Source organism: Delphinus delphis, chromosome 13 (assembly GCF_949987515.2).
Source record: "Delphinus delphis chromosome 13, mDelDel1.2, whole genome shotgun sequence".
NCBI lineage: Eukaryota > Metazoa > Chordata > Mammalia > Artiodactyla > Delphinidae > Delphinus > Delphinus delphis.
The window spans coordinates 42,154,084-42,168,267 of NC_082695.1; the positions used below are offsets into that span (position 1 = coordinate 42,154,084).

The 14,184-nt window shown below is 37.1% G+C and overlaps 1 protein-coding gene and 1 long non-coding RNA gene across 4 annotated transcripts in view; one reads left to right on the top strand and one right to left on the bottom strand.

The window, feature by feature from the left end:
* LOC132436602 (uncharacterized) overlaps window positions 1–14,184 on the bottom strand; it is a 52,542-nt gene that overhangs the window by 15,799 nt on the left and 22,559 nt on the right. The window lies entirely within an intron of this gene.
* Window positions 1–14,184, top strand: part of PSMA8 (proteasome 20S subunit alpha 8) — a 30,933-nt gene that overhangs the window by 14,495 nt on the left and 2,254 nt on the right. For 2 of the 3 annotated variants that reach the window (XM_060029519.1, XM_060029520.1), the window contains exons 3-6: window positions 4,482–4,606; window positions 7,946–8,068; window positions 13,485–13,604; window positions 13,720–13,782. In XM_060029519.1, the coding sequence (XP_059885502.1) occupies window positions 4,482–4,606; window positions 7,946–8,068; window positions 13,485–13,604; window positions 13,720–13,782 (431 nt within the window). Of the gene's footprint in view, window positions 1–4,461; window positions 4,607–7,945; window positions 8,069–13,484; window positions 13,605–13,719; window positions 13,783–14,184 lie in introns of all 3 variants that reach the window. The other variant, XM_060029518.1, reaches the window with a different exon arrangement.

Sequence of the window (14,184 nt, forward strand, 5' to 3'; positions counted from 1 at the left end):
AATTATAACTTTAGGTAGCTGTTTTCTTTTTAAACTTTTTACTTTGAAATAATTATACTTAGGAAGTTACAAAACAACACAGGGAAGTCCCCTTTACCCAGTTTCCTCCAAAGGTAACATCTTTAAAAACCAGTAAATTGACATTGGTACAAGCCACAGAGCTTATCCAGATTTCACCAGCTCTGTGTGCATTCATTTGCGTGCATTTGTGTGTGTGTGTGTGCGTGTGCGTGTGTGTGTGTGTGTGTGTGTGTGTGTAGGTTTAATAGATTTAACATGCGTACATTCATGTAGCCATCACCAAAATCAAGATATACAACTCTTTGGTCATCACAGGGCTACATCATGCTATTCCTCCTTCTTGTGTCTGACATCTGGCAACTACTAATCTATTCTCTATCTGTGTAATTTTGCATGAGAATGTTGTATGAATAAAATCACGTGGTATATAACCTTTTCATATTGGCTTTTCTTGTTCAGCATAATTCCCTTGCAGTTCATCCAAGTTATTGCATATATCATTACTCCATTGCTTTTTATTGCCAAATAGTATTCCATGGTACGAGATATACCACACTTTGCTAACAACTCACCAATTAAAGGACATTTGGATTATTTCCAATTTTTGCCTATTACAAATAAAGCTGGTGTGAACATTCATTGCGTTTTCATTTTTCTGGGATAAATGCTTGAGCACAGTTGCTGGGTCATATAATAATGCATGTTTAGTTTAATAAAAGACTGCCAAATTGTTTTCCAGAGAGGCTGTACTATTTTGCATTCTTGCTCACAATGTATGAATGATTCATTTTCTCTGCATCCTCATTAGCATTTGTGTTGTTACTATTTTTTATTTTAGACATTTGTATAGGTGTGTCGTGAAATCTCTTGTTGGATTTAATTTGCATTTGCCTCATAGCTAATGATGTTGAACATATTTTCTTGTGTTTATTTGCCACTGTATAGCAAACAAGACATGTTTCTTGTCTTTTTTTTCTTTTTGCTCCTTTTCTAATTGTTTTTTTTTCAAAACCAAACTTTTGTATTGAAGTTTAAAAACTTTATTGAGCAAAAAATAGCCTTTACCTTACTATCTTATAAAAGGAATCATTTTGCCACAGAACAAGTCTGAATACATTTTAAAAGGTTGAAATCATACAAAGTATTTTTTCTGACCAAAATTGAATAAAACTAGAAATCAAGAGCAGAAGAAAAATGGAAAAATCCACAATATGTGGAAATTAAAGAGTACACCTAAAAAACCCCATGAATCAAAGAAGAAATCACAAGAGAAATTAGAGGATATCTTGAGACAAATGAAAATGAAAACACAACATACAAAACTTACGGGATGCAGCCAAAGGATTGCTAAGAGGAAAATTTATAGCTATAAATGCTTACATTAAAAAAAAGAGGGCTTCCCTGGTGGCGCAGTGGTTGAGAGTCCGCCTGCCAATGCAGGGGACACGGGTTTGTGCCCTGGTCCGGGAGGATCCCACATGTCGCGGAGCGGCTGGGCCCGTGAGCCACGGCCACTGAGCCTGCGCGTCTGGAGCCTGTGCTCTGCAACGGGAGAGGCCACAACAGTGAGAGGCCCACGTACCGCAAAAAAAAAAAAAAAATTTCAATTTAGCAATCTTTTACATTAAGAACTAGTCAAAGAAGAACAAACTATAAACCCAAAGCCAGCAGAAGGAAGGAAATAATAAAGATTAGAGCAGAGATATGTAAAATAGAGAATAGAAAAACAATAGAGAAAAAGCAATGGACCCGAGATTTGGTTCTTTGAAAAGATCAACATTATGATAGTATTTTCAAGTTAAAGTTGTATAAATTTAAAAGCAACGGACTGAGGACTCATTTCTTCTATAGGTTGCCTATTTATAAAGAAAGCGAAATTGCAATTTTCAATGTATCTTTAAATAGAAGTGGTTCTCTTTTTCCTAGCCATTTAGTATTGATTTGTATAATTGCTAGTTCTTATGTTAAAATCAGACACATATACACAACTATGTTACTTGTATGGTTTGACAAATTTATCACTTATTTTTTTCCTTGAAGTAGTTACATTACTACTTTCTAAGTATGATACTTTTATTTTTCTGTAGTTTTGGACCATGTTTACAATGTAAAGGGGAAAACGGTACTTCAAAATCTCCTTTCTGATCATATTTTTAAGTTGAGTGAAGCTTTTAGTCTATAGGGTAGGATAAGTCAATCTGTTCCCATTTCTTTCTCTCAGATAACCTTTGCAAAGAGAAGAGAATCAGTTTCTCTTCTTTAACTGAGTATCTGATTATAATTCACACCCTACTCATGAATGTTAGAGTGTTAACAGCGGCATATTCTGACAACGTCTTCATTGTTGGTTACTGTTAAGTATCTTCAGGAGCTGACAGTTCTTCCAGGTTTGTAGAAACACATTTTGAAGTGGTGTGGAAGGGAAACAAGAGCCTGCGACTGCAGAAGACTGATGGTTATGTGGGAAAAGGCTGTTTCAGAGATTTTGTGAAAGAATTTTTTGGGCAATATGATATTAAGAGAGTGGAGAAAGAAAGAAAATGGTGATGGAAAGGTCAAATGCCAAAAAAGTCTGTAGTAGAAATGTTTGTAATTATTAGAATACATTTTAAGTTTTTGGTCAGTTTGTTTTTCTTTTGATAGGAACACCTTCTATCTCCTTATTAGAAGTGTTGAGAATTCATCACATGATGTTTTGGTATGACAAAAGCAAGATGCAGGTTTTTTTTTTCTTTCTTTCTCTCTTTCTCTTTTTTGGCCACATGTTTTGTGGGATCTTAGTTCCCCGACCAGGGATTGAACCCGGGCCATCGGCAGTGGAAGCACAGAGTCCTAACCACTGGACCACCAGGGAATTCCCTTCTTTTTGTTTTAACATTCCTGATTTTCAAACCCCTAATCTTAGACAAAAAGCTGAGAAGTGACATGTCACAGTTATACTGAATGCAGATTGAATTCTGTTTGATAATGAAGTAATACTCATGGTTTTCATAAGAAGAAATCCAGCTTACTTCATGGTTTAGGTAATAAGTATCTTGGTTCTGGAATTAGGATAGACCATCAACCTTTGAACAATCTGCCACTGATACCTTCTCAAAAAAGTTTTAAAACCTAATAATCAAACCAGCTACAGTTAAGTCCCCTACATATGAACCTTCGAGTTGAGAACTTTCAAAGATGCAAACGGGTCTTCACATGTCCAATCACATAAGTTAGTTCACGTGTCTGGCGTACATTGTCATGTGCATGCATCCTCTACAAGTGGTTGTGCTTTTATATACTTTACAGTACTGTATAGAGTACAGTAGTACAGTGTCTTTATTTCAAGCCCAGGATATCTGGAAGCAAGGGTAAAAGCAGCAGTGATGTAGCTGGTACTGCTGAAGAACTGAAGAGATTCTCAATGCAGGAAATGACAAGGGGATTTTCTTTATTTGACAAGGCGCTGTTAGTTTTTGAGGACAGGACCTGAACATAGAATAGTACATGAAAGTTGCAGCAGCCATTCAGAATGCAGTCCAGTGCTACCGTGTCATCTATGACGAGAAAAAAAGAGCTACTACCCAGACATCACTGGATCGTTTTTTCAAGCATGTAGATACAATTGAACCCAGCAAGGAACCAGAACCTGTGCCATCAACGTCAGGCGTGAGTGAAATTGCAGCTTGCCCTCCGTCTCCTATTGCTGACGATCCTTCAGCTCTACCATCCCCCACCTCCTCTCCCTCCTCCAGTCAGTAACTCTTCTTGCCTGTTCACTTGATGGCAGCCCCTGTATGCCAGCTGTTGTACTGTACTACTGTACTTTTCAAGGTACTGTACTGGAAGATTAAAAATGTTTTCTTTATTTTTAGTGTTTGTTTCTTATGTATTATTTGTGTGAAAAGTATTATAAACCTATTACAGTACAGTACTATGTAGCCAATTGTGTTCGTTGGGTACCTAGGCTAACTTTGTTGGACTTAGGAACAAATTGGACTTATGAATGCACTTTCGGAACAGAACTCGTTCGTATGTAGGGGACTTACTGTCCTGTGAATTAAACCGTTTTGATCTTTGGGAAATAGGTGACTTAACATTAGTGTTTAAACATTATTCCTTAAAACAATTTTCTTTAAAAAGTAAATAAGAATGGATCAGGGCTTCCCTGGTGGCGCTGTGGTTGAGAGTCCGCCTGCCGATGCAGGGGACGCGGGTTCGTGCCCCGGTTCGGGAAGATCCCACATGCCGCGGAACGGCTGGGCCCGTGAGCCATGGCCGCTGAGCCTGCGCGTCCGGAGCCTGTGCTCCGCAACGGGAGAGGCCACAACAGTGAGAGGCCCGCGTACCACACACACACAAAAAAAACATATATTGGAAAAAACAAAGGATGTTACAAGAAAAATATCATGGTGGCCAAAACCCTTTTGACAAGAAAAAATGCCATCCTTTTTTTTGTAATGTATCGACTACTTTTATAGGACTGACTGCTGATGCAAGAGTAGTAATAAACAGAGCTCGTGTGGAGTGCCAGAGTCATAAGCTTACAGTTGAGGACCCAGTCACTGTAGAATATATAACTCGCTTCATAGCAACCTTAAAGCAGGTAAGCCAGTATTCCAACAGATTTCTTCAAGTTTTCTTCTTTTCCATCATTATGGGTCCTGTCATGGGAATACTACAGTCACTCCAACCATTTAGTCTATTAAAACATGCTAAATTCCTTATTATTTCTCACACTTAACTTCAAACTCACATTCTTATTCCAGTGGAGTGGATTGATTTGATATCAGAAATCTCAATCAATGTCAATTCTGAGAATTAAATTTTAAAAAACGAGTAACCTTTTAAGGAGATTTCTACAGTTGTACAGATTTCTACATCAGAGATGTAGCAGTAAAACACATGTTTTAAAGTTTTCCAAAGAAATACCCATGATTGTTTCACCTACAAAGCTAAACACAACTGATCAGGTTTAGATATGACTTCTTCTGAGTCCATGTGTAGAAACATGATTTTACATTTAGTATAATCATGATGTATACAAGTATTGTTTCATTTATTATCATTTTCTTTGTTCTTTAAATATGGCAACATCTCCTTATACTTACCATCCTTATGAACTATATAGTACTGTTTCTAGTTACTATCTGGTAATTATTTAGGTTGTTTCCAGTTTCTTTCCTTTTCTCCTTTTCTCTCTCTCTCTCTCTCTCTCTCTCTGCCTTTCTCTCTGTCTCTCTCTCAATTTGCTGCTTTAATAACATTACTCTATCTTTGTCACAGCTTTTGTTTTTCTTTTTTGAATTATATTGTTAAATTAATTTTCAGTATGGAATTACTAGATTAGAGATTGTAATTAGTTTTAAGACTCTTGTTATACGTAGCTAAATTGCTTTCTAAAAAGATTGAACAAATTTTTATTGTACAACTAGCAATGCATAAATACATCCCTGAAGAATCATCAGCATTGGGTTTTTCATTTTTCTTTTATTTTGCAAATAAGTATAACATAGTACTGTAATAGTTGTTTTAATTTGTATTTTATAATTAGTAGTAAGGTCAATTTTTTTCCACATGTTGGTATGCTATTTTCATTTCTCCCAGTGTAAACTATCTTTCCTTTTGACAGGCACTCTAGTAGTTAAGAATGTACTCCCAGGAGCCAGAATTTTGGGATTTAAATCCTGGCTTTGCTACTTCCTAGTTAATGCCTTGGGAAAACTATTTAGCCTGTTTTGCCTCAATTTTCTTATTTATAAAATGAATGTTACAATAATGTTTGTTGAATTACAGTATGGATTAAATGATTTAGTACATTTTAATGCATTTAGAATACTTCCTGGCATGGATTTTACCATTTGTCTACACAGATTTTTTAATAGGTTCTATATATTCTAGATAATAAAGTTTTAGATTACATAAATTTTTTTTTAATTTAATTCATGTTTCAAGAAAGTTCAACATTTTTATATTGTTCTGTTTTTCTTTTTTCTTTGCTTTGATTTCCCAGTAGTTAAAAGGTACTCACCAAAAAACAAGGTGCGGAACATTGTATATACATGGCTCCCAAATGTGGATTTTAGGTTTTCTTTTGGAAATACAAAAGCTATTATGCGTGGAACGTTTATAGAAATATACATTGTGAATCTGTAACAGTGGGGTTGCTACTGAGGAGGAGGCTGAGGCTCTGGGACAAAAGAGTTATCCCCATGTACACCTTTTGTTCTTTTAAATTATTTTAAGTTGTGCATATGTTACTTTTTCATTAAAAAGTGGTTGATTAGGACTTCCCTTGAGGTCCAGTGGTTACAACTCCACGCTTCCAGTGCGGGGGGCGTGGGTTTGATCCTTGGTGGGGGAACTAAGTTCCCACATGCAGCACGGTGCAGCCAATACAAAACAAAACAAAAAAAGTGGTTAATTAAGCAAATAAGGTAAAAGTTTCTCTCCTCTAAAGTATATTTACAAAACATCTACTTCATACCTAGGTGTGAACTAGGAACATTAGGAAATACAGAGAAAAAAGACAAACCCTATTCTTTAAGAGTTTATATTGTGGACTTCCCTGGTGGTGCAGTGGTTAAGAATCTGCCTGCCAGTGCAGGGGGCATGGGTTCGATCCCTCATCCAGGAAGATCCCACATGCTGCCGAGCAACTAAGCCCGTGCGCCACAACTACTGAGCCTGCGTGCCACAACTACTAAAGCCCACGTGCCTAGAGCCTGTACTCCGCAACAAGAAAGGCCACCGTAATGAGAAGCCCATGCACCGCAACGAAGAGTAGCCACTGCTCACCACAGCTAGAGAAAGACCATGCCTCAACGAAGACCCAACGCAGCCAAAAATAAAAATAAATTTATAAAAAATAAAAGTATGTTATTAAAAAAAAGAGTTTATGTTTTAACTCACTATTTGCATTCAAAATTTAAAGTGGTTTGGAATTCCCTGGCTGTCCAGTGGTTAGGACTCCATGCTTCCACTGCAGGGGGCCCGGGTTCAATCCCTGGTCTGGGAACTAAGATCCCACAAGCCATGAAGCCAAAAAAAAACCCCAAAAAACCCCGAAACTTAAAGTGGCCTATAAATATAGATATAATACAATTAAAATTTAAAAACAGATATGTAGACAAGTCCAAGAAGAAAGCTAGTATAAAGCTATCTCAAGCCATAGAGTTATATACAGTTCCTACAGTTGCCTACAAATGTAGTCCTGAGTTTTCTGCCAGGGCTGCCTCTCTGCACAACTTCTGTGGATGCCAGTCTCAGAATTAGTGTGAATTCCACTCCCTAGAGCACAAATTCAGAAAGTTCCTGGCACTAAAGTAAAAAGAAATACCATTGGTTTCCAGTGCCCCACTGTCAGTCAGGAAAAAACATATTTTTTCTTCAAGAGAAACAGAGGTTCCTTGTCTTGGTACTGAAAGAAGTGTCTTAGTTGGGTTTTTATATAGAGATAACTTGGTATAGTGAACAGAATATACTTGATACTAATAGTATCAAGTAAGAATACTTGATAATAACAAAGTGTCCCTCAATGTAAACCAAGGACATGCTTCCAAAGCACAGCTCATTGAAATCAGCTTTATTGGGAACCAAAATGGTATGACATGCACAGTTCTCTGAAGTAAGAAAAAAGCTTAAAGTCTAGTTATGTTACCAAACTTACATAAGGCAACGAGAAAACAAATTTAAGACCATACATAAGAAACTTACGATTTTATTTTACATATCGTGTACATTTATTTCTTAAAATTTCATCATGGATTGTGGTTAGTACAAAAAAAGGAAGAGGATCTTGAAATTATACACAATAGGAATTAATGAAGATCATATTATCAGGAATACTTTACTATTGGAATTTGTTATTTGATAAGTAATAGTGTTGTCCTTTCTTTAAAAGGCCTCATATAGAAAGTAGTCATGAAAACATTTTATTTTTCAGAAATATACTCAAAGCAATGGACGAAGACCTTTTGGTATTTCTGCCTTAATTGTAGGTTTTGACAATGATGGTATCCCAAGATTATATCAGACTGATCCCTCTGGTACTTATCATGCTTGGAAGGTGAGTCATGAATTTGTTAATGTATTTTAGAATTTGAGTAGGTGCTTTATCGCTTTCAGGCATGACAACAAATTATGTTGTACTAAAATATTGATGGTAGTATAAACTTTATGTAACAATTTAGCTAGTCAGAAACTATGATGGTTTTTGATGGATAAAGAAACACTTTGGTTTATTAATCACAGGATCTTTACTTTTGAAAAATGTGACAAACCAAATGTATATAAATGACAAATTAAGATAAATACCCAGTTTCTTTTCATCATTCATTCCTCCGTATTAGTAGGATGCTTGCTTTGAGTAGAAATAGTCTTTTTGTTTTCAGTAAAGAATTAAATGAGCTTTTAAATCTCATGGTGAAATCTTTAATATATCCTCTATTCTAGGAGAGTCAAAGCACCCCAAACTATGAATCTATACCTATGTGTCAGTACCTGGCAGTTGTATCCACATAATTCCTGGAACATAGTTTGTTTTCCAGATAAGTTGTTACTCTTGTTTTAGTACCCAACTGCTAACTTTGTTTAATGGTAAACTCAAATCTAATACAAAAGTCTAGGGCTTAGGGAAACTAGTGACAGCTTGCAGAAGTGAATTTTTGTATATTCTCATATATAAGAATAAGACTATATACTATAGAGTCTAAGTGATTTTGACTTTATTAAAAGTTTAAACACTCAGGCTTTAAATAATTTTATAGAGAGCTTATTTTACTGTTCTTAAGGGCCAAATAAATTCATGGGAAATACTGCCTTGGTCTTTAAACCTGTATTAACTAAAGGATTTGATTTTAGCTTACCATACTCATAAGACGGTTATGAGTTAACCAGGCCAATAAAACAGTGGATTATATTCTTGCCACAAAGATCTGAATACTTGCGTTATTAACTGCACATCTTAAAAAGCTATCTGGACAATCTAATTGGTAACCAGAAACTATGAATTTACCTGATGCAAATGCCAGACTTTTTTTCTGCCGGTTAGAAATCTTTTACAGGTACTAGATTTCATGTGCCTCTCAAATCTATGCCCTAAACATTTTATTACACTCAATCTTTCTCTAAATATTTTGAAGTCTGCCATCTTCTGTTTACATTTATCATTACATCCTGACCTTTAATTTCAATATCATAACAATTTCCAAGTTTACATAATTTTCTATTTTAATTTGGTTGCTCCCTGGGGGTTATATAGAGAAGCATTTTTATTTCATTTCAAGGTCAGTCAGGAAAATTATGGAAATTTTTTTAATTGTTGGGGATTTCATTTATCACTCAGGTCTGAAACTGCTGCTGTGGTACTGCAAGGCCACGTGGTGGAGGTGGGGAGGGTGTGAACAGCGTGAGCATGTGCACACACACAGCTACACCCCGTTATCATCATTTTACTGATTTTACATGTTGTACTTTCTTATAAGATTTTGGTTGAAGGAAGCATTATGCAGCTTAAAAAAATCATCAATAACAAAAAAGTCGTGGAAACTTTAATTTTACGTATTTGGTAAGTAAGACTCAGGAGTTAAGTGATTTTTTTTTTTTTTAAAGTTCACTAGTTAATAGCAAAACTGGAGTTAGAACTCAGGGTCTTCTGCTTGTTAGTCCAGTATTCTGTCCACTACTTCATGCTACTTCCCTAGGCCAAAGGATTCTCTATACATTTTATATAAATTCTGATATTCAGTCTTTAAAGGCGGAGTAAAATCTTCGGTTTTATTTTTATTTGTTGGGGGGGGGCGCGCTATGGCACTTTAAACACAAGATCAAGTTTTTTTGTTTGTTTGATTCTATGTTTTGTTTTTTTACTCTGAACTACTATACCACGTAGCCTGACAGGATGGTATAGAGGACTTGAGAACACAGCTCTGGTACCATGAGATGACAACACTGCAGTACTAGGTTGTAGTCTTACAGCGTACACATAGAGGACATGTGAAATAGATACTAGAGATTTTTGCTTATTAGAGTAACATGATCTGATTTATATTTTTAAAGTATCTCTCTTTTTTTTTTTTTTTTGCGGTACGCGGGCCTCTCACTGTTGTGGCCTCTCCCGTTGCGGAGCACAGGCTCCGGACGCGCAGGCTCAGCGGCCATGGCTCACAGGCCCAGCTGCTCCACAGCATGTGGGATCCTCCCAGACCGGGGCACGAACCCGTGTCCCCTGCATCCGCAAGCAGACTCTCAACCGCTGCGCCACCAGGGAAACCCTAAAAGTATCTCTTTTATTGAGAACAGATTGTAGGGTAGAAGCAGGCAAATAAGTTAGGGGACTCTTAATAATAATTCAGGCAAGACCAGATTTAGATCAGGGGCAGTGGCCGGTGAAAGGTGGGGATAGATCCAGTCTATTCTGTAAAGGAGGAGAACCCAGAAAGCAATATCCTGGATCCTAAGTGAAAACAGTATTCTAAGAAGAGTTGATCAGCTGAGTCAGTGCCACTGATGGATCAAGTAAGAAGAGGACATGAAATGATTGAATTTGGTAACAGGCAAGTCATTGGTGACTTTGGCAAGGACAGCTTGGATGGAGCGATGGTGAAGAGCTTATAAGGCCAAGTGTTTTGCTGTTGTAGGTAACACTTTAAAACAGGAACAAAGTTAATATGTTGTATATTTCAGAGCAGTGTTTCTCAAAGTGTATTTCTTTTGATGTTAATAGGTGTAATGTAAACAAGCTCTTTAAAGTTAATTAACTTTGAGAGATGTTTTTCTAAAGAAATTTAATAAATTTTATTACGTTCTGCATCTTCTAAAAGGCATTATAAATATTCTAGAAGCAGCTAAAGTAGTAGTCTCCAAGATTACTTGAATTTGGAACCCTTTTATCATAAATCCTCTCTCCACTCTGGTATTCTTTGGAAAATATTTTAAAGGCCATTTAACCATCATTTTTAGGAAGTATATTAGGAAGTGCTTTGGGGATCAGCATTTGTTGAAGGGAAGGGAACCAGATTAGGCCAAGGGAAAAGTTGGACTGCAGTGCAATCTCAATAAAGGCCTCATCAATCCCATGGGAAGCCCTGGATCTGGGGTAGCTCTTCAAAGTTGTTCCAAGTTGGGGTGAGGGGACTGGACATTAATAGCTCTTCATCAATCAGTCATTGGACTTGGGCCAACCCTAGATAGTACAAGACCTTAGATGAGGCAGCTCTTGTTAACAAAGACACCTCTCAAAGAAAGTTAATAGCTGAGGGCTGTGTCCCATTGGCACTTCCAGCAACTGTAGGAATAAGGCTTTCATTTCTGAAGGGAGGTGGGGCAGTATGTCACAGGATCTACTCAAAGGTGTATTCGTGAGTTATTGTTCTTGGCTCCTAACAACAGAGATGCGATGATTCTTCACACAGAAGGATTTATTTCTCCCACATAATGAGAAGGTTGAAATAGGCAGTTGCTGGTGTTTGTCTCTTTTATTATCTTAGTCTTTTCTCATGCTCTCAAGGTAGTTACTAGACCTCGAGCCAACATGTCTGCATTACAGGCAGCAAGGATTACTAGAAGTTTCACCCAGTTACTTCCACTTGTATATACCTTTTGGTAACAGAGGGTAGGACATGACATTTTTCAGCAGGCACATTGCCTAGAGTTCAGTTACAAAGGAAGAATGGACATTGGGGTTGGCAGCTCATATTGTTTGCCACAGAAAATCATCATTAATCTGGATAGGCAGGCAGGGAAAACACTGCAAACCCATCAGAGTCTGTTGAAGTGAGCTGGAGTGGGTGATCGGGTTGCAGGGAGGGTAGGGGCATGAGTGTGGCAAGAAGCAGCTAGATTTTAGGAAACCAGTCAAATAGGTTAAGAGTTAAAGAATTTTGACATCAGCAATCGGAAGAGGTGGACAGGAACGTCACCAGGAATTTACAAGGTGACTTTTAAAGGCTCAGTGAGATTTTTGGACAAACCACTACCTTATGTACTTCCTCTCTGGGCAGCAACCAATTAGTTAACCAAAATAAACTGGAAGCTGATAAACTCCAAAGTCATACCAGGCTGAAGGCTTTACCTTTGATCTTAATGAAATTTCAAGGCCACAAAATCTGATTTAAAATTTCACAGCTATTTAGTTTAATCTTCTGAAATATAAAGGTATCAAAAAAGTTCTGTCAAGTAGCAGAATTATATACTCATGTAGTACAAAAGGTGTGTTTTCATTCTCACTTCCTAAAAGACTCCTTTGAGATCTCTTTCCAGTAATCATAATACCTACCAGTTGGAACTGAGACATCCCCCATTTCGTGCCAGAATCCTTCAGTGAAAGGATGGGCCTTTCTGCTGGTTCTTTTCTCTCTCTAGAGACATCACAGCAAGGGGCATGTGGCAGCATGGGGTATAGAGTTCAAAGCTTGGATTGGTGATTCCGTCTACTTGGTTTCAAAGCTCAGATCTTCTGCTTACCCGCTATATGATCTTGGGCAAGATTACTTAAGCCAGTGGTTCACAATGGGGGTGATTTTGTCCCATCTAAGGGACATTTGGCAATATCTAGAGACACATTTGGTTGTCACAGCTGAGGCCGGGGTGCTGCTGGCATCTAGTGGATAAAGGCTGCTAAACATCCTACAGTGCACAGGACAGCCCTCACAAGGGCAGAGCTATGCAGCCCAGGATGCCAACAGCGCTGAGGTTGAGAAGGCTCTTTTAACCCTGTATGAATTAGAGTAGTAACAGTTCCTATTTAATTGTTTTTGTGATGGTTAAGATGAGATAATCCATGTAAAATGCTTAACATAGTGCCTGGCACATTAAGTGCTCTGTTAATATAAATTACTGTTATCATCATCATTATCATTACTATTACTGGATATTGAGACTAAATGGAAAGAACATGCCATATACTACTTGTAGTCATGCAGCCAGGAAAATGCATTTACCTCTTCCCTTCATTTGATGAAAATTTCTAAAGAACAAAGAAAAATGGGGCATGGAACAGAAGCAGCCTTTCTTGCTTATAGTCAAAGGATAATGAATCAGTAATTAGTATACTTAGCTAAGTTCTAAGAAAATGATGCACAGTCCTATCCACAGAAACAACTTTCTTCTTCACAGTGATGTCCTTTTTTTTCTTTTCTTCTTTTTTCATCATATTGCAAAGTTATGTCTCCTTTCCTCTTCACATCTTTTCGAGTTTCAACTCTTTTAATCTTTTCTGACTACTAAGGACTTGGGAGCCATTAAGGAAATAGAAAGCACTGGCCAGGAAAGCATTGGTATATTTGAAAGTCAGGCATGCCATCACCACAGATTATTCATATAGTAATCAGATGAGCTGTTGAAATGTTTGCTAAATCTTTGAACCTACAATCTTCATTTAGTAATTATGCTAAGAAATATTGGAGTAAGCTCTAAACCTCACTTAGTAACCATAAGTTCATTCATATTGCAGTGATATTAATAATTATCTTCTATCTTTCAAGGCAAATGCAATAGGTCGAAGTGCTAAAACTGTCCGAGAATTTCTAGAAAAGAATTACACAGAAGATGCTATAGCAAACGACAGTGAAGCTATCAAATTAGCAATAAGAGCTTTGCTGGAAGTAAGTGATCTAATAAAGCATATACAGAAAAGCATGTTTTTTCCCCTCATTCAGTCGCCTTTTAAAACAGAGACTTTCCTGAAGTAATTCTAAAATTGCACTTGTTTTACATTAGGTTGTCCAATCTGGTGGAAAAAACATTGAACTTGCTATAATAGGAAGAAAGCAACCTTTGAAGGTAAGTCATTAACCAAAGCGGAAAAAATATCTGTAGTATAAAGTATTTTGACAAAATTTAATATGTTGTTGACACCTGTGAATCTTTTATTATAAGCCTGAAACATCCATTAGCATCCACTGACACTATGATGACTTCTGTTTTGTTTCTGTAGCCTAATAGTCACTAATTTGTACATGCTTATTACACAAGCAGTTATCTATTCCTAGCCCTCTGGGAAGACCTAGATGTGCTGAGATCTATATATAGGCCTACCCCATTTAGTGTATGTTCTTATAAGTAGGAACCCCTACTGAGTCAGTCCTATATAGGGTCAGTGTAGCATATTCCTTACAAAGATTCATTCCTGGCACCATATAGAGAACAGTTACTCTTCCTGTCTTTACATCTTCTGAAATCAAG